Source organism: Salarias fasciatus, chromosome 5, assembly GCF_902148845.1.
Source record: "Salarias fasciatus chromosome 5, fSalaFa1.1, whole genome shotgun sequence".
NCBI lineage: Eukaryota > Metazoa > Chordata > Actinopteri > Blenniiformes > Blenniidae > Salarias > Salarias fasciatus.
Window position 1 is genome coordinate 16,276,344 of NC_043749.1, and position 21,281 is coordinate 16,297,624.

Sequence of the window (21,281 nt, forward strand, 5' to 3'; positions counted from 1 at the left end):
GGGTGTATATATCAGGGATAGTCTGGAGAGTGTAAATAAAACTTTTCAAAAATTGTGCTCTCATATCCATCTTCTAGCATCTTGTGAATTAAGAGTGGAGAGCCACTGGAGCTATTCCCACCAGACTAGGAGTGAAGGCAGGGTGCACAATGGACGAGTCACCATGCAGTCCGCCACAGGTCAAACTGAGTGAAACCATCAAACATGTTCACCTTCACTCCTGGGACAACATGCAAACTCAGGACGGCGATTTAAACCAACACAGACTCAAACTGGGCACATTCTCACAATGAGGTGAGAGTGCTAACTACTCCTTACTGCGTAGACTCAATAAATTCATTAAACTCATTGCATAAATTAACCTGAATTGCATGTTTTTTCACTGTGAGAGAAAGAGAAGCCATGGAGAAAATCCATGGCACAAATGGAACATGCTAACTCTGCACACACACTCCCCAAAACCTTTCCCTGTTAGGCAAGCTCAATACAGGGTGACCTCAGGTCTGTTCAATTCAAAGTCCTATTTTATTTCTTATTTATTTATTTTGCCTTTAATTTTTATCAGACATTTTCGTATGGGCCGTACAGGGGACTAGTGGTTCATACTGTCATCATGAAAAATGTAATTGGTTAAGTCTGAATGTTCTATGTGTGCTCTGGTTTTTAAGTTAAGAAAGATAAACATGTTTGATGTGACCCTAAATTACCTGCTGATGTAAATGTGAGTGTTTGTGATTGAATCTGTGGTGTTGCGCTGTGATGGACTGGTGGACTGTGACTGTCCCAGCTGCATCCTTTCTTTACCCATTGTTCTCTGGGATGGACTCCAGTGTCCTGTAACCCTCAGCTGGATAAAGCATCATAGAAAAATGGATGGATGGGTGTTTTTGTGCTCCTTGAATTAGGCAAATCTGACTTTTCAGTAAGGTGTAAACTGGCATGCCATATGCATAGGTTTATGATAAAATCGTCTTGAATTAGTTTAATGTGGAAATCCCTCAGAAAAACTTTTGTCTGCTGACTTTGTAAGGAAAAGGGGTTTAAGACAGTTTTGCCCATTTATCTACAAATCCATCGATAAATTCCAAAGTGAGATTGTATTTAGTGACAGTTATTTAAATTGGTGTTATGTTTTATTCCATTCAGGTTAATTAAAGCCGCAGAGGGAAACAAGTCACGCCTGGGGAAAGTCCCATTTAGGTCCTCCATGTGCTGTCCCACTCTCCCAGTCTCAGAGAAATGGGTCAGTAGAGATTGCAGATGATAAGAATTAAAAAAAAAAAAATCTGCAGTCCTTCCTCTGTATCCTCCCGGTGGCAGACGGCGCTCACAGATTATGCACCAATTACACCGCGCGCTCGCCGCAGAGGGCGTTAATAGGGTTTGAAGAGATTTACACGGTGCTGTCCAGTCAAATGCTGCATGCTTGGAGAATGACATCATTTTGATCACCTCACATACCGGCTGACCCCTTCTCCCCCCTCCCTCCCTCCCTCCCCGGTTAAAAGAGTCGCTCCGGTCTCTATACCTGCGGCTGGAGCGCGCGCCCGGCCGGACTGCGCTCGTCATGCGCACCGCTCTCCACCGATAGGAGGAGGACTCCGGCTCCCCTCCCTCTCCCTCTCCCTCCCCTCCTCTCTCTCTCCTCCTCATCGGTCGTGTTTACTATAGGTGCTATGGCCGTATAAATTCCTGAGTGTGCGCAGATCACATCCTCAGAGGGGAATGGAAAAAGGAGCAGGAGGAGGCGTCGTTTGAGCGAGAGAACAAGCGGAGCTGTGTTTACTGTTCACGGGAATTAACTGGACGCGCCTCCACCGCAGACGTCCGCCTCTGAGGGAGGAAGATTGTGGATGTTCGTTGCGCCGTCCAGCCTGGGAAGGAAGAAATACCACCTGGCTGGAGATAGATTAGATTGGAAGAATATCTTGCGATTGAACGGCGATGGACTCCGGCTGTCGGCATTGAGGTAGGGATGATGATGGGCGAGGAAATACCTCGCCAAAACAGCCGGTCTTTGCAGGGAAAATAAAAAAAATAAATAAAACAGGGCATCCTGTGTTTTATTATTCTAAAATAAACCACTACCCCGCGCTCGGTTGTATCTTCAGTGCTGTCAGTGATGCTTCGCCGGATCTGAACCACAGGAGGAGAAGGAGAAGCGATCATGCGCCTCCGATACATCCACAATGCAGCGGCATGTATCCGAGCGTAGCCCTCTCCTCCTGCGGCTCCCGCAGCTGACACCTCCAGACAAATAGAGCCAGAACCAGAGCAGGACCATTAGGAAGGCGAGATCAGTCGGATGTGAATGATGTGTGCACCAGATGTGTCTCTGTATTTCTCCTCGGTGTGGAAAATTATAATGAGGACGCTCCTTTCTTTACCCGGGGTTCATGGTGGTGTTTGCTTTAATGAAACCTCCAGTCTATCTTGTTTTGGACAGGTGTCTGCATGAATAATTCAAGATTTAACTAAGATGTAGGGTGAGGGTGAATGCAGTTGATGTTCGGCAGGTAGCTCCTGCACTCTCTGTGTCAGTAGACTATCAATCACATTAGGTTGGCTGATTTAATGGAAGCTAATCGCATGGAGACATCATGGGACAGGCAAATAACTTTGAACATTGAGGGATGCAGTTATTTCACCCTCACTGCTGAAGGGCAAAATTGTGATGGAGCACATTTACAAGAAGGATTTATGAGAATTATGACAGCTAGTATCATTAAAAAGGCCGACTGCAAGTCTCGATTTTTCATCAACATATATGCATTTTATTTCTCTTAACCTGAAATAAACTCAGTAAAAGAGCAATTGTCATTGTTTTTAGTCAATACCTGGTTCAAGTGTGTTTAAAAAGATATACATCTGACCATTACAAAACAATGATTCATTTTAGTATTTAGTGGAAAATGCTCTCATGGGAACAAGGGCCACATGTTGCCCATGTCTAATGTTCTCAACATTTTACTGAAATCGACTGGAAAACTGACAGATATGCCAGCCACCAGGACCAGACCTCCGATCGACGAACAGATAACCATCTTCTAAGTTCCAAGTCAAGAATCTACAAAAGAAAAACAGATGTGTTGTTCAGTATTTTCAGCTTTTCTATTGTAACTGTGACGACAGTGGGATGTTTGCTTTGTATCTCTGTATAATCTCTCAGTTCCTAGTTGTGCTTATCAGTGGGAGCAGAGGATGAGCAGATCACTTCAAAAGCCTCCGACAAGGAAATAATGCATTTTCATTCTCCGCCGAGCATGCACATGCTGTCGTCCTTGGAGAAATATGTTGCTTTGAAGAGGCCGACTGATTTCTCTCATTATTCCTCGCTTGCAGTCTAATCTTATCCGGTTTCATACAACAGTGATGCTGCTCGAGTGGGATGTAAATAACCAGCTGTGGCACCTTTTGGCAACTAAAGCACTATTGTTTTTCTGTTGTGAGTGTGGCGTATCGAAAGGAACTGCAGTACTGTGTTTGCAATATTCTGTAGCATGTCGGAACACTGAGATGCTGCTGCAGCAGCAAGTCTGCGAGGTTTGCTTGAGAGGAGGGGGTCTGACTGTGCAGTGTGCTGACAGGTTCTCAGATTTATGGGCCAGACAGGCCACTGTTTTGTCCTGTACCATACACCCTGAAGGATATTAATGATTCATGGTTAGTGTCCACTTGGAGCGATAGCTTCCTCGTTTTCCCTCTGTCAGATGAAAATGTAAAATGTTCCAAGTTGTGAGCCAAAAAAAATAATCTTTGTTTTGACTGATGACACACTTTGTGCAATTCTATTTTATAATCTTTGTTGACGATAGCTTGTTTTTTGTTGCTGAAGCAAAGCAGCCAATTTTCAATCAGCAAATTTTGAAATATTTTACAGCTCCAAACAGTTGTGCTTCGTCTCTCTTTGGTCAGACAAGCTATTTTAAGTACATGCTGAATTTCTTTGCTACTTATAGTAGTTAAATGTTTGTGAAGCAATGGCAGTGTTCATGAATAAATGCAATATTAACCAAAATGATCTTCATTAGCAGCTTTATGAATTGTTTCATGGTATCTTATCAGATCCTCTCTCTCTGTCTCTCTGTGTGATCTTCTCCAGGCTCCCAGCTCCGCTGTCATTCTAATGACCACAGTCACCCATGGCGCTCATTCACGAACCTCGTGCTCCATCGCCCTCTCTCTCTGGCTTCAACACGCCCCTCTCCGATCCTCCATCCTTCCGCCGCCTGGATGCAGAGACGCCATGCACCCCAGAAATGGACCTCACCCCGACACAGTGCGTCCTCCGCAACGTCCTCTCGATAGATACCGGAGGTGCCGTTGAGCCCGGTGGCGGTGGAGGAGAGGGACACACTGTGGGACACAACCAGACGCCCGGAGAGGAACAACAGGAGCATTTTGCCAACAGCGTCCTGAAGCTCCACGACCACGATGGAAGCCCTGGAAGGACTGAAGGAGAGGGGCAGGAGCCGGACGGCGGTGTGGTCAGGAGCCAGGCGGATGACGCCAGGTTACAGTGCCAGTCGACAGGCGGGGGAGGAGGGTTTCTGGAGGGGCTGTTTGGGTGCCTGCGACCTGTCTGGACTATGATTGGCAAGGCGTACTCAACAGAGCACAAGCACGACCTGGACGGTGAGTCCAGTTGCCAAATTAATATCCGTGTAAAATGTACTCGCAGCTTTACTCGCCGCAGTTGATGCTTGCTTTTAGCATCTAATAACAACCTCCAGCTCCCATTTAATTTCACTGTGAAGCTTTGATATGCTAATTAAATGATCTTATCCCCCAGTTTAATTACATTAAACAGTCAGCAGAAGAATGACTCCCACAAAGGCCGTGTTGTAAACAAACGTTTTCCTTGACATGTGCGAGCCGCAGCCAGTCAAGGAGACTCTATCAAAGCTGCAAAGGGCTTATTTTCCCCCCGACACCCTCCGCCCGCATCCATCCGCTTGCTCGTGCCCACCTCCGACTCCCACCCCCCCCAGTGAAACTAGCTCCCTGTGACGCTGTGTTGTTTATGTCTGCAGCCACTACAATAGCGCAGGGCTCCCCCGAGACTCCTCTGCCAAATCTGCTTTATGAATTATGCATGGCCATCCTCTGACCCTGCGCCTCTCATCTCTATTAACGCGAACGTGACACACACGCACACACCCATATGTGAGGATGCGCTTCAAAACGAACACGCATTAACAGCCCCAAATAGAAACACTAAATTTCTGGGACTGACAGACACAAAGTCAGATAAGGTGCCGAATGCTAACTTGATAAAATAAATCTCGCAGCACACGGCATGCAAGAAGGTGGCAGTTTTATACCTCCCCTCGTCTTTATTGCCTTCTGATATTTTATCACCCATTTGACTTCCACATCTCCCCTCGCCTCCCTCCTCCTTCCATCTCTCATTGTCTCCCTTCCTCTCCCTTTCATCCTGAGCTGTTATCACTCCCAGCCCATCTGCACCTCGCTGCTCTCGTCTTCTTTGCTCCATCACGGAGAGTCATGCACACTGAGGAGAGCAAAAACAGGTATTATAAAGTGAAACAAATAGGGCTTTAGCAGCTGAATGCCTGCCCACCATATAACAATGCCCTTTTCTTAAGCTTTGACTGGAAGGAACAATGTATCTCAATGGAGAGCAGAAAAAAAATGTTGTTCCTTTATTGATTTCGAAGGACTGGCAGTGTGCCGAATTTCCCCAATAATTCAAACCAAAGAAAGCAGACTTGGGGAGGTTCTGGTGTATCAGATGTCTTTATTGTGAAAATCCGAGGCGCTCATTAGAGGCAGAGCCCTCAATCAGTCAAGGGAAAACATTAATCATTTATGCCTTCCCTATTAATATGATAAATATGTCTGAATCCCCGGGTTGTGAACAGCAGCAGAGTGGGCTGTACATTTTCTCTGTATTAACAGTCTTTCTCCAGCCACATGGACCCCCTGCTGACCCGTGGGGAATCCCCCTCCCGTCTCGTCCCTTTACACACGGCCGCCACCACCATCAGCCCTGCTGCCCCTCCGCCTCTCCATTCACTTCCACATTAGGCTCTCGAATCCCCTCCCTCCGCCAACCCCCTCCCGAGTGTAGGACCCCTGTTTTGCGTCAGCCCCACAATGGCACTAAGCAGGATTTAGGAGGCTGAGGGAGAATTACCAACAGGAGATTAGAGCTCCCTGTCTGTCTCCCCTACATACTCGACATCCTCCAGTCTTAGGTTAAGGTGAGGTTCAACGACACAACAAGATATCAGCTGTGCAGAGGCTTTGAGGGATTTTACTGTAACGGGCTTTAACCTTTTATTACAACCCCACCTGTGTCGACGATGTGCTTTTCCCACCCATCAGATTTCAGTCCAGACCCAGACTTTTCCACACACCACAAAAACCTTCAAAATAATCCATCGATGAAACTAAACAAAGGAGATCCATGTATGTAATCTGTACACAAAGCTAAACAAGACTCAAGAGGGTTTAGTTAAGCTAGAGGCTCTATGAGCAGCTGTCAGCATGCGAACATGCACACTAAGATCACACACTAATGAGTGCTTCGCAAAAATATTGGTGAGAAAATTATTTGTGCACATCAATGTGAATGTTTCTGCAAAAATATATTAATTGCCTTATTAATTTAGATCATTATAAGCCATTTGACCTAAGTTTAGTAGTGAAAGTCAAACCCAGCCAACAGTGCAACTTTTGGTAGACTCCGCTTCACAATTATGAGAAAAGCTTGACATTAGATTTTCAATCCTAATTCTTGGCTGTGCTTGGCTGAGTATTTTCATTAGCTTCAAACATTGCCAGGTGGTGGTCAGGTTATAATATTGTGAGAATTTGCACCAGAGTGCAGACAGATTTTTTCTTAGTTCACTGATTCAGACTGCTTTACACCATAAGAGACAGGCCATTCAACTAATGTCTGACCAGAAAGAAGATCATTAGCAAGCTTAGAGTTTTCACCGGAGAGGATATGTCCTTGTCGTTTAACATTTGAAGTACTGGAGCAAATGTCTCAGCAATCTATGTGGACTATTAAATACATTTCCAGCCTCATCATTGCACATAAGAGCAGATGTCACAGAATCAATTAAGTACTATAGATGCATTTTTTGCTCAACTCAGTTCAGGAGCTGTTAAGATTCACATTTGAAGTAAGATGGTTGCACTATTAGCATTGAAAAAAAGATGAAAAGAAATATTCCGCCCTGCCATTTAGAAGCGGCCTGGCTGGGACAGACTGCTCCTCTGACATGTCGTGAACCTCCACAGCAGTTCTTCTTGGTCCTGGGGGATCATTGCCTCATGAGTCTTAGGCAAATGGGCTGTTATCAAGCTTTTGCAGACCTCAGTAGCAAGCTATTCATTTGAATTAAGCTTGTTGGTGGGGAGAGTGTTTAAAAAGATCTTAAGGAGGGGAGGAGGCTGGGAACACAGTTTGAAGGTCAACAATAGATGGGTGGATGGATCAATTGACTGTTTAGAAAAACAAGGCCATAAATGGCCTATTCTGTACATTAAAGGCTTGATATTCCAGCGCGTGTGCAGCTTTTGATGTTGAAAAGTCAATGCGTGAATCATCAGCTGCACTTTCAGACATGACTTTCCGTCATGTAGGTTGCTGAAATTGATTTGTAGTCTGCAGGTTAGTGCTCCCATCACGCTGTTCAATATCGTTAATTGACATGTTGCTACACATATCAACTCACCAAGCACTTTGCTTGCATTTTCTTCTCACTTCAGAGGGTTGGGAGGTCCCATTCGAGGAAATCTCAGACCTGCAGTGGGTGGGCAGTGGAGCCCAGGGCGCCGTCTTCCTCGGCAAACTCCACGGACAAGAGGTGGCGGTGAAAAAAGTGCGAAACATCAAAGAGACGGACATCAAGCACCTGCGGAAGCTCAAACACCCCAACATAATCACTTTCAAGTTAGTAGTAATGATCCGCTGTCCTACTGTGAAAATCAACATAGAGTGTATGAATTAGAAGATATAAATAATTTTCAACCCGTGAGACTGTTTTTCTTTCAACTTTCATACAAAGTGTACATGATAATATCGAAAGCTGAACTTGCATTCTCCATTTCTTTACCCTCTCAGGGGGATCTGCACCCAGGCTCCTTGTTACTGTATCATCATGGAGTACTGTGCACAGGGACAGCTGTACGAGGTGCTGAGAGCAGGCAGGAAGATCACCCCGTCCCTGCTCATGGACTGGGCGATGGGCATCGCTGGGGGCATGAACTATCTCCACCTCCACAAGATCATCCACAGAGACCTCAAGTCACCCAAGTGAGCTTTTTGTTTTTCTTTTAATAGTATTTACTGTTTGAATCGAGATCAGTGATGCAAAGGTAAAAGTTGAGGAAGAATTCTGATGAATCATCACTTTAGAAATGTGGTCTCAGAATTAGAATCATTAGTAAAATATAAAGGTACAATATTGACTAGATTTATAGCTTTCAAAATGTCACATTATCGTTCAGAGATGGGTGGCAATGTGTCATATCACTAACTTCAAAGGAAAGCTAATGGTTCTGTGATTAAAGATGAATTAACGTGTTATTGAACTCGCCACATCTAACTGTTGATACTTTACATTGTCATGCCTGTTATTTCTTGAGACCATTTCGTTATGCTGTTGATGATGTAAAATATTTATTAAAGCCAATATCTTGTCGGCGCAGTTTTACTTTTCCATAAATCCAACGCTGATTTGCACACGGATGTTATCAAACATATAAATGCTAACTTTCGTTACAGTATGCTCATCACCTACGACGACTCTGTGAAGATCTCTGATTTCGGCACATCCAAGGAGCTCAGCGACAAGAGCACCAAGATGTCTTTTGCGGGGACGGTTGCCTGGATGGCTCCGGAGGTCATCCGCAATGAGCCCGTCTCGGAGAAGGTGGACATTTGGTAGGTGCATCAGCCATTTTAGGACGTTTGTTTGTCCCGGTTGAAATTTCCCCCTTGTGATTTGTGTTGTCCATCACCGAATCAACATGGAAGCACATTAGATGCAGTCTACTATAGTACAGAGTGAAGGATCGTGTTCCCTGAAAATCTATTCGCCGTTATGTACAATATCTCATTACATGAAATTCTATAGGGCCTCTGCCATATCTGATGGGCTGCCCTGTGCTTGCTCCACTACATTCCCTGCCTCTCTCTTTCTCCTGCACTTCATCCCTCCATCGGTCTTCCTCTCCATCCTGAAAGGAACGCTGGCTAATTTAATAATTGATTTGCCAGATGCTGCAGTGCTCAGGAGAGGCTGGAATAACCTTCCAAGCCTGTGGATGGTTTGGCCCGGAGCCAGCGGTGCATTAGTGGAGAAGTGAAAATAGGATTAAAAAGCTTTTGATGCAGAGAGAAAGCAAGGCATGTGTGTGCTCTGTACAGTTTTGTTTAAATTTATGTAAATCTCTCAATTGAAGCCTTTACCACAAAAAAGGAAAGCTGTTGTTAAGCACTGTCATATGTTGTCAGAAATGTTTTTAATTTGTGCTGAGATACACTGACAGCTGGTCCCACCCCTGCTGCTTTTATTATAAGCACTTTATCACAAAACCGGGAGTAGAATTAAACTGTATGACATAAAAGTGTTAGATTTGGGTTCAAAATTAAATAATAAAAAACAAAACATCACATGTTATAAAGTAAATCCAGCAAACACGTTCAAAGGTGAATTAGAAAACAACTTTGAGTGATGAAGCAAAGCTTGGCTTACAGCAGTAAGGCCAAAGTTAATTTCTAGGCTTTTCTGTGTGAAGGTTGCATGTTCTCCCTGTGTATAAGTACTGCAGCTTGATTCCAAAATATAAAACACATACAAGTGAGGTTAGTTGATTATGGGAGGAAACTCAAACACTCATTAAAGGCCACATATGTAAAGTGAGAGCATGAAACCGCCACACAGGAAAGTCTTCAGACACAATCCTTTGTCTTTATAGCTGAAGTCAGCAGACTGGCAACCAGCCCAGACAGCTCTTTCCCTGATGTTGGCTCAGAAAGGCCCGAGGACCTGTAGTTCTAATATGAATCGAGTAGAGAAGATGGATGATCAAAGTTTTAGTGTTTTAAAACAGTATGTGGATATACTAGTTTGAAGTATGTTACAAAGAAGAAACAGATAAGATATTTTACATAGAATATATGAAACTTTTTGTTTGAATTCATTCATCCATCCAGAGACAGACACACACTCGTCACACCTACAGGAAATTTTGAGTCACTGATTAACCTTGCATAGACTCAGACCTGTGTGTACAAGCTTTTAAAGCACAATTATTTATATGATATATTACAAATGTGTACGCTTCGGAACCTAACTAACTTTAGTCATTTTGCTGCTTTAAATAAAACGGGTCAAAGCAGGTGTGGGTGGCTGTCTCGCCTGCAGAAGTCATTTCCAACCTGAAAATGTGAAAATCTGTGTTGGCGCCTTGAAGTGAATTCTTCTCTGCTTGTGCATTGATGTTCTGAATCAGACGAAGATTGAGCAAGTCTAAAAATACACATGTAAACACAACATCCCCCCCCCAACACACACACACACACACACACACACACACACACACACACACACACACACACACTGGCACCTTGGAAACTGTATGCGGCAGCCGTGTCACCATGGCAACCCAGAGAGTCACCAGCAACACACTTTCCTTGGTTACCCTTCCCATCGGCCTGCGCTCTTATTCCTTCACCTGGCAGGTGAAAATAAAGCCTGTGGAAAAAACGGAACTGTAAAATCTAAACAAGCATTTTTGGCAAAACATACAATATCAGTAAAATTTGGTCAAATATATCACTTTAGAATAATTAATATGGTATATTAGGAGTTAGCCTTTATGTGTGTTTGATTTAAAATGTTTCAATCTACCTATGAAAATAAGCATGACACATTTCAACAAAATAATGGACTGAATGTGGTGTGTCCCTCTCGCCGCCTTTCATCTGGTCACTTCACATCAATATCAGTGTGTCTGAGAGAAAACGTCTCTCTGCAGGTCGTTCGGCGTGGTGCTGTGGGAGATGCTGACAGGCGAGGTGCCCTACAAGGATGTGGACTCCTCCGCCATCATCTGGGGAGTGGGCAACAACAGCCTGCAGCTGCCGGTACCTGACAGCTGTCCAGACAGCTTCAAACTACTCCTGAGGCAATGCTGGTGAGCTGGCCCGAGGGGAGGAGGGACTTAAAAGCATGAGACGAATGAGAGGAAGGAAGCCTATAGGGATGATATCTCTGTAAAGGAGAGGAAGAAGTTAGGGGATGGCAAGGAATAAAAAAAAAAAAAAAAAAAAAATTGAGGTCATAAACAAGTTTATTTGGACTGCTTACAGGAATTGTAAACCCAGAAACAGACCTTCATTTCGACAAATCCTCCTGCATCTGGACATCGCCTCAGCGGATATACTGTCGACCCCACAGGAAACCTACTTTCAGTCTCAGGTAAGCTTCATGTTTCATTTGAAGCCACATCATCTCTCTCTTTCTTTCCACCAGTGGAAAAAAATGTCAGCACAAAAAGATGAATAACAGAGAATTGATCAGTAATCTCAGATGATTCTCGCCCTTGTGGTTTAACTCACCTTGTTTTCATCTCTACCTGAACATGAACTCTGCAATCAGTTATTGAAATAACAACCAATTAAATTTTAGAAGACATTCACACACAGCATATGTATAATTATAAATGATTTTAAGAATCATCAAACAAAACCCATGCATGCACAGGAAGAACATGCAGAACTTCCCTTAAGCCCAGACTCAAACCAGGAATTATGTTGCTACGAAGCAAATGAAGAGCTTTACACTGCTGTGAAAAACACAATCATAAGAGAAACATAAAATAAAAAAACAACAATTTTTATTAATGAATTAAAACATCATCATCATTAAATAGCAGCAAGATTTTTATTTGCTATTCAACTTGAATATCAGCTCGCTTAAATTTCCTGCAGCAAAAGCAGGAGCATTAAGACCAATTGTTCTCGGGCTTTTCTGCTCTCAGATTGCTTCTCAAAAGGCTGCAGACCCCATTTTCAATCTCAGATTTGCCAGAATACTATAGTGAAGCCAGGGCTGGCAAACAAACACTCCCAGACACACAAAAGCAGGAGTCACGTCTAATTTTGAAAACATGAAAGCAAGCAAAGCCTCAAGGTCTCCAGTGTGATCTCTGGCGGCCCACCAAGGGTGTCCTTGACCTCAGTTTGGGAACCACTGACTCAGAAAAGCCTCATCTGCAAGATTGTAATTTATTTGGTAACCTTGGCTGCACTGAAAAAGATTCATCAGTCTGTCTGTCTATTGTTAGAAATACCTATTGCAGGCTCTTTTTTATTTTGTAACATCCAATAATGAAAAATAAATCTTAAATTTAAATGTAAAGGGTATGCAATTTGAACCAAGTCTTTTTTATTGGAAATTTATATATAGAAAACAGAACTACAAAAACACAGAATACACACAGTATTGTATGTCACACATATACACTTGACAATTTAACAAAAAAAGTAAATAAACAATCCAATGAATTGCAATAAAAGTGGATTCTCTTAATAAAATAAATAAATACATAAAAAGATAAATCGGTAGAAGTCAAGATAATGGCAATCAAATGGTAACGAAAAAAATAAGAAGCATAGGTTCTTTAAAATGTGCAATCCAGGGTCAATCATGAAATTTGTCAACAATAGTGACATTCAGTTTCTTCACAGAGAAGAGGTTCCAAGTAGTATAAAATTCTTGTGCACAGCCTCTTAAAGAAAAGAGAATTTTCTCGAGCACCATACTGTAAAAGGTCATTAATCCACATCTTAAAGGTTGGAGGGAATTGATCCTTCCATTTAAGAAGAATCCGTCACCTGGCAATCAAAGTCCCAAAGGCTACTATATGTTTTGCCCTGCTATTAAGACTAATACCCTTTGGGGCTACACCAAAATTTCACAGAGATCACAGAAGGTTTTATCGGTGTTTGTAGGACATCTGATAATGCTCTGAATATTGACTGCCAGAAATTATCCAGTTTTGAACAGGAATAAAACATTTGGGAGAGGGTGGCGGTTGATTGTTTGCATCGATCACAAATGGAATTGATATCGGGAATGGATTTTGCAAGTCTTACTTTCTCTTCAGAAATGGAATAACCATGTGTTGCAAGCAAATTGAAGAAGAATGTATCCTATCTAAAATATTCCCCCAAATCTCCTCAGACATTTCTAAACCTAAATCTTCCCCCTACTGGCTTTTTAGAGATATTAAGGGTTTTAAATTATGTGTATTTAGCAGAGGGTAGATTTTTTTCCAATTGTTTCGAATTTAGAATTAATCTAAAGTTTCAAGATGGAGTCCAGGAGCGATTCAGGCGGACAGGACAAAAAATGAGTCATTAATGTGGAAATAAAGCTGTAGAAATCTAAAGTGGGAGCGAGGGATATTGAATTTAACCACAAGTTGATCAAAGGATGCAAAGGTGCCATCAATAAATTGATCTTCTACTGCAGCAATTCCTTTTCAAAGGAGCATGTAATTTAAAGAAAATCCTTCTGTGTGAGAGAATATAAAACGTTTTATTTGTCTCACAATGGTTAAATCTGCCAAGATGGTTGGAATAATTGAACATGTCAACAGTCTGTCTATTAACAGCTGGCATTGCAACTGCTTAATTCACACAAATAAATAAAAATCTCATTTCAAACCACAGGGGAGTGTTAAGTAACGATATGTTTTATTAGATTTGTTATTTTTAGCATTGGCTTTGTGAAATCACATAAAGCCAATGAATTTTAAATCCTGTTCCGCCTCTGTGTTTGTCCTGTAACTGGATACTAAATTCACGATCTTACAAACCGCCTTGGACCAGTAGATGATGTAAATATGAGTTGTGTGTCTGTCGCTATAGAAAACCTCCTGCGGACATCAGCGAGCATCGCTAATAGCCGCCTTGTTTCCAATCTGCTGCAGTAACTAGAAGCAGTGCAGGCGATGCAGCTGCACCAGGGCCCCTGGGGTCCCTCGGGAGCCCAATAATAATACCTGCCCTTCCAATCACAGCATCACTGTTGCTGCCTTGCTCTTTGTTCCTTGTCACGTGTGAGTGCCGATTTGTGGTCAAGACGAAAAACCTTCTCCTGTCAAAGCAAGAGGGGGAAGGCCTGTGTTTGTGTGTTTGTGTGTGTGTGTGTGTGTGTGTGTGTGTGTGTGTGTGTGTGTGTGTGTGTGTGTGTGTGTGTGTGTGTGTACCTGTGCTTGGGTGGGGGTTGGGGGCTCATGACAAATGTGTTAGACCACCACCGCCACACATTTGAAGGGCAGCAGATTCATATAATTGGGTGGGAGACGGATCATTTGCTCCCCCATGCAGGACCACCGAGCCATTTATAACCCGAGCTGTGTGACCGTGTGAGACATTTGTCCACACAAACACACACACAAATAAATACGATTTTACTCCTCTTCCTGCCACACTCCACCGCTTCTTCCTCGGGTTTTAACTGATGATGCAAAACAGAAAGCTTTTTTTTTTTTTTTCCTTCTCCCCACTTATCCTTGATCTTTTATCCCTCGCTGTCCCCCTTCATCCTGCAGCCCTCCCCGGTTTCTCTCCTCTCTCTGCCCCATAATGGATTTTTCTTGTGACGTTAGAAAGAACTATTTGCTGCCGGAGTGTATTGATTGCTTTAATGGTTGGGAGCAGGGAGCAAAGGCAGAGGAGGAAGAGGGGACTGAAGACATAGGAGAGTGTGCACAGAGTCCATTAGCTTAATAAGAATCCCTCATGCACGGATGGATGTGTGCACACACGCACACATGCACATGCACGCCCTCATAAATCTGCTTCTTTTGTCCTTTGATATGACAGGTATCAGATAACAGCTGTCATGCTCCGCTGTGCACAAGAAAATGCCCACGCCGCAGATTTTTTTTCTCCCTTGTTCATGTCGTGTCGGTTCATGTTGAGTTTTCGCTCTCTGCGTATTGATTATCATCTGACAGCCTAATGGGTTTCGTTTCAATGATACAAAAAAAGCCGCAGTCACTCTGCAAATTAAGAGACGTTCTTTTTACTAGAACAGGGTGCAATGAAGTTGATATCGTTTGATGTTAATATTATTAAGCAAATGTGATCAAGTCCTAGTCGATTATCCCCGTTGCAAACAAAGGAAATACGTAGTTTGCCAGTTGTGCACACTTTTGATGGGATCTGAAAAAAAAAACATGCAGTTAAAATATCTGCTTTGTGAAGTGACTCAATATTAAATCCCTCATATGGTCAGATCTTCACTTCTCTACACTATAGTCAGCATGAAGTTAGGAGGTGTGAATTCAGTTTTCTCAGTTGTTACTTCTGGCTGTCATGGATGAGTGTGTTGTGTCCCTCTCAGGTGGAGTGGAGGGACGAGGTGAGGCACCACTTTGAGAAGATCAAGTCAGAGGGGACGTGTCTTCACAGGCTGGACGAGGAGCTGATCAAACGGCGCAGAGAAGAGCTCAGGTCAGAGATATACAGCCAGGCCTCGGACAGTATAGTGCCAGTTTAGTGTCATCGATCCCCCCCCAGTTACCCAGTCACTGTTTATTTTGAACATGTAAAAGATGACAAAATCATTTCACATTAGTCTCAAAAAAAGACTGTAAAAAAGCTAACAATGAAACAAAAACCAAAGAAGTAAAACTATAATAATTGTTTTAACTTCTCCCTTACAAATTAATCGGTTCTCTTCAGCATAATGAAACTATTATATTTTTTTACCAATCATGCTGTCTTTGAACAACCCATACATTATACACAATGATGTAATAATCATACTGTCACTGTGATATAAAGAAATAATATAAATTGAATTTTTATGTTGGCATTATTAAAGATGTGGAAAAAAATATGTTTATTTGTTAAAAATGTTTTCCTAGTTATCATTACCAAAACTATGTAATCAAATATACACACAATAAACACCCATAAATCACACTAAGCCACGTTTTAATGAAGAATGTTTTTAGTAAAGAAGGAAGTAAATCTGATCTATTTAGCACCTTTTCTGTCAATCTAGTCATCTACTGTTTTTGTATTTAACTGACAAGATTAAACACTTCTCTCTGTTAAAAAAAAAACACATTACAGTTCTACTGCAAATATTGATCCTTATTAAATGTTCAGCAGTGGAAACATATATACCTGTGATGGGCCAATCTACAATACACTGTTGATCAATCTGTTTCATGTACCCGTATATGTATAGTTAGTATCGTATTTTTAACTGAGGTGAATTAATATCAGTGTATTTTTGTCTCTCCGCACACAGACATGCGCTGGACATCCGGGAGCACTACGAGAGGAAACTGGAGCGAGCCAATAATCTCTACATGGAGCTGAATGCTATCATGCTGCAGCTGGAGATCAAAGAGAAAGAGCTGCTCAAGTAAGGAAACTGCATTTTTTTTTGCTGCGTTCACTTAAAAGGAAATGATGATGGAAGTTTGAAATGAAGGCATAATCTGCAGTACTATTTTGCAGCTCAGTCGAAAATGAAGTAAAATGAGGAAATGTAGTGGCTCGGTTATTCGGACTCATCGCACTGACAGCTTTTTACCCATCAACGTTGCTTAAATAGACACTTTGTAAATAAAAGCATGAAGACGTTCATCTGCAGTGAGCAGTCGATGACCATTACGTGGAGTCAGATCAGCCAGTGACATCCATTAAACGAATATTGGCGTTGTGTTTTAAATGCCAGGAGGGAGCAGTCGCTGGACAAGAAGTACCCGGGCTGCTTCAAGCACCACAGCTCCAGACAGTCAGCCTCCTCAAACTCCATGGAGAAACTCATGAAGAAACGCAACGTACCTCAGAAACTGCCCTCACACAGCAAGAGGTAAGATGACGAGGAAGGGCCTTAAGCACGTTGATGAGATGGTTTAATCAAGAACAGAAGCTTTTTACAGAGGAATCGTTTCAGTTTCAGATCGTGTAGTTGGTGTTGACAAATCAGACTGTCATCCATTCCCACTTCTTTAATCGTGTCATTGATCTTTCCAGGCCAGACTTATTAAAGTCAGAGGTCATCCTCCCCAAACTGGACTCATCCATGACCCAGGTCACAATCCCCAACAAGGGCTCTACCTCTCCAGGCCGCTCACGCCGAGGAAAACCCCGATACAGGAAGGCGGGCAAAGGCAGCAGCGGGGACCTGGCGCAGCTGAAAGCCACTCTGTCTTCATCTTTAGCGATGGTGAACGCCACCTCGTCCGTCCCCAGCAGCAAGCACCACCTGGACCCCAGCGCGGCCCTCAGGGGCCTGCAGCACGACCTGCTGCTCAAGAAGATGTCCTCCTCCAGCCCCGATCTGATCTCCACCACCCTGGAGGCGGAGGGTCGGAGGAAAGGCCAGATGAGGCCGGGGCTGGACCGAGCCGGCAGCCAGAGCGCCTCGGCCGGGCTGGAGGAGAGCAGGACCGGAGGGCCGGAGGAGGAGGGGCCCGACGTGGGCATCGGGAACGACGACCTGGCGGAGACGCCACCGCGCAGCGACACGCCCAGCGAGGACGCCGCCTCCATCCCGTTCTCCAGCAGCCCCGACTCGCCGTGCGGGCGGGGGGCGGCCGCCGGGAGGACGTCCGTGCTGGGAAACACCCGCGTCCCCCATGAGGGCGAGGAGAAGGAGGACGGGACGGTGATCACACGCTCGCCCAGGAGTCAGCGCCTCACGCCCGCCGCACTGCTCTACAGGGCAGCCGTCACACGCAGTCAGGTGAAGACCGAACCGCTGCAGCGTTTCACCTTCACTGAAGTGTTTTTGCATTTGTTGCTCCTGTGGAAAGTAGGTTTGACAAAATGCATAAATCAGGACGGACTTTGAAACTGATGTCTTCCACAGCGCCGTGGCGTGTCTTCAGAGGAGGAGGAGGGAGAGGTGGACAGCGAAGTGGAGCTGCCAAGAAGACGGTAAGACCTCAGCGTGGTGGCGTTTCTGTTCGTTACGCCCGAACAATACGATCCTGACTCGAGCTCAGAAGGGTTGCACAAGCATTTTGCCTGATTCGACCTCTTTGTGTGAGTGTGTGTGTGTGAGTGCGTGTGTGTGTGGGAGTATTCACATTGTGCTTTATCCAGAGTTCTTTCACCTCATGTGATCTTCAGCTTGGCTGCAGCCGTTTTCAGCCTGAATGGAGAGCTCATCGGGCATAATTAAGAACATGTGTATGATTTCCTGACTACTACAGTCAGAAAACAAAAAAAAAAATCACAGATTTTTCTAAACAGGGTTGCAGGCTGTATGCAGCCTGAATGAGGCTTTATAAGGTCACTGCCAGTTTAATTTAAGAAATAGGTCATATTCCAAACATTTCAGCTACATGTGGAAGTGTTTCATCATGCTCTGTAAAAATGATCTTGCTTCACCTGCATTTCCACAGTTAAAACCATCATCAGCATAACATCACAATCAAACTGTCCTTAACGCAGACGTATAGTTGGGGGGGGGGGGGGGGGGGGGGGGGGGGGGGGGGGGGGGCAGCGGAAGGAAGAAATAAATTGTCATACGCACACAGTGAATTCACAACTTCGAAATTACAGTGTCAGTTTGGTGCAGTGGTTTGCACTCTCGCCTCACAGTGAAAAGGTCCAGTTTCAAATACCTCCTGGGACTTTCTGTATGGAGTTTGCATGTTCTCCCCATGTGTGTGTGGGCTTCCTCCCATGGTCTAGAAACATGCATGCGATTTAAGTGACCCTAAATTACACTTAGGTTTAGGTGAGTCTGTGTGTTTCCCCTGGCGATGTGTCCAGAGGTTAACCTGTCCTCGCTCAGTGAGCTAAATGGATGGATAGTTAGGAAACAAATGCTCCTATTGCACTGATGTGATTTGTGAGCAAACTTACCAATAAGATTTAACTTTTCACATAGTAAATCTCTGCGTTTAAGGGCATTGTCACACTGTGCAGGTTTGGTTTATTTCAAACTCTCAGAGAACTGCTGTGTTAGTAATTTATTTATTTTTTGTTGGAAGAACACAGCCTGGTTAGAATCTAATAAGCAGACTGAGACCCCTTGAAAAATCTGCAGCTGCAGCATGGACTAAAGACGTCTGAACAGAACCAACACGGGATCTGAAATCTTTTCTTGCACATGTTGATGTGTGTGTACTGGTTGAAAGTCTGTCCCTCTTAAGAATCGGCTGCAATCATATTCTCTCGTTTAGCGACAAACATTAGCGTAATTATGAAAGGGGCTACTGTGGAAATATAACGGCACAAACTGGATTGTCTTGTTTTTTTCTTTTTGTGGGAACAGCAACCGTCACTTCTGTCCTATTGACAACCTTACTGTTTTTCACTCCCAGTTTTATGGAAATGTTGATGAATATATGCGCTCATCCATATTTCTCGCCCTCTCAGGCGCCATGTGAGCATCACAAAGTGCCAGTCCCTGTCAACGTTCAGCTCAGAGAACCTGTCGGTGTCGGACGGCGAGGAGGGAAACACCACCGACCATTCCCACAGCGGCACGCCCGACGTGGTCAGCACCAACACGGACGAGCGTCTGGACGACAAGAGCGACGACCTGCTGTCTCAGGGCTCGGAGATCCCAGCCGATCCTTCTGACCCGACCCAGCTGGGCTCCGACGGGTTGTCTGAGAAGGAAGCCATCCTACAGCAAGTCAAGACGCAGCTCGCCTCCAACGACCACAACTACGAGGTCAGTGAAATCAAACTTAACCCTGCTGTCAAACAGTCGTAGCATAAATGGACATTCCCCTTTAAAAAGCCTAACGAATGATTGCTTTTTCCCCCAAACCCAGGGCCTGTATGATGACTCGGACTGTGACAGTGCAGAGTTGGACCATTCGTGCAGCGCAGAGCCCAGCCAGCCTCCGACCAACTGGTGAAAACCCGACACCTCAGCCCACTCAGACGCCTGCGGATCTGTCCTCCCAGTACCTCTTCCACTCTCGCAGACCTTAAAAACCCCGGGAGTCATGAGAGAAGGGAAGTCAGGAGACAGGAGAAAAGACTTGGATTTTAATGTTTCCTCCCGGTATGAATTGATCGCAGGGATGCAAAGTGGACGTTGCGCACGAGCCGAGCTAACAAAGCCACAGCCTCCCTGTGTTTTATCAGCAGCAACAAGCCCCGGATGAAGCTTTTGTGAAAACACAGCGAGAGACACCTCAGCAGAAGGGGCCATCAAAATGAATGTTTGGTAATGTCTCCCGTCATCTTCCGTTAGTTTGGTATTTATATCTCCGTCATCTCGTTATTTATTTTGTGTCATATGAAAAAAAAAAAAAAAAAAAAATCAGGGCTTCTGTATTTGGATCTCCAACATTACTCTGTTGCTTTTTGCACTTAATTTATGAAACAGATTTCGTTCAATAACTGTCATGGTGAAGCGTTCTGCACTACTTAATTTATTTTTAGTCATTCTCCTGGAACATGTTTACATCCATTTTTTTTGTTGCTCACGTTATTTATTCTGTACGTCTCGAATTACGTTCCCGTTTCTGCTGTTGTGCTTTAATACCAGTGTAAATATGTGACGTTGTAAAATGAACAAATTTTTAAAATGTGAGATTGTCTAATTTAAGGTGCTGATGTTTCTAATTAGGTGGCATCACTCTTATTTGAAAGTCGAAAAGGTGAAGGTAGTAAGATTGTACTGTAGCTGCTGTTCATTTCTGAGCATCGAAACACTGATGGTAAAAAAAAAAATCTTGTCAGCAAAAAAGCAATATGTCTGCTTTGGAAGCCACGAGCATGGATGACAGCCTTTCTTTTTCATACAATTTTAATATGTGTGCTGTACCAACATGCAACACCAGTTTGAAGATAGCTTTCTGAGAATTCCGGAGTGTAGACGGTGCGCTTGTGAGGAAAAAGGTCTCAAACGCTGTCGCTGTACAGCAACAAAGGGATTCAGATTTCTAGCAGCCATTTAAATGCTCCTGATAAAACAACTGAAGGTGTATGACAGGGACACAATACAACAGAGATGCCAGAGAAAGAGATCAGATCCGTTCAACATTGTGTGACGTTACCAATAACTGCAATTCTGCAATAACTACAACCACTTCATGTTTCTAACAAATCAGGCAATAGTTGTTGGAAGCTACTCCTCAAAAAATGGAGAATTATGTCAAATAAGCTGCAAGATGTTCCACATTTTGAAAGAAAATCCTCCTTCTCTCAGCCTTGGAAGCGGGAACAAATTTCTCCACTCTTGAGTATGTCCAGACCTTATGGGTGGAAGCACACTCAGAACAAA

General features: G+C 43.8%; 1 protein-coding gene across 1 annotated transcript; it reads left to right on the top strand.

The window, feature by feature from the left end:
* The first annotated feature begins 1,879 nt into the window (after window positions 1-1,879).
* On the top strand, window positions 1,880-19,944 carry LOC115388810 (mitogen-activated protein kinase kinase kinase 12-like). The gene is made up of 14 exons (XM_030092096.1): window positions 1,880-1,969; window positions 4,103-4,635; window positions 7,747-7,930; window positions 8,102-8,293; window positions 8,765-8,923; window positions 11,023-11,181; window positions 11,357-11,465; window positions 15,405-15,514; window positions 16,323-16,439; window positions 16,755-16,892; window positions 17,057-17,768; window positions 17,895-17,962; window positions 19,415-19,715; window positions 19,819-19,944. Exons 2-14 carry the CDS (start codon window positions 4,143-4,145, stop codon window positions 19,903-19,905), a joined length of 2,829 nt encoding a protein of 942 aa, XP_029947956.1. The 5' UTR covers window positions 1,880-1,969; window positions 4,103-4,142; the 3' UTR covers window positions 19,906-19,944.
* The last annotated feature ends 1,337 nt before the right edge of the window (window positions 19,945-21,281 follow it).

Excerpts from the sequence above, each read along its gene's own strand:
- LOC115388810 (XM_030092096.1), top strand. The coding sequence starts at position 4,143 with ATGGCGCTCATTCACGAACCTCGTGCTCCATCGCCCTCTCTCTCTGGC. Across the intron at positions 4,636-7,746 it reads GCACAAGCACGACCTGGACG|AGGGTTGGGAGGTCCCATTC; the intron begins GTGAGTCCAGTT and ends TTCTCACTTCAG. Across the intron at positions 17,769-17,894 it reads CAGCCGTCACACGCAGTCAG|CGCCGTGGCGTGTCTTCAGA; the intron begins GTGAAGACCGAA and ends TGTCTTCCACAG.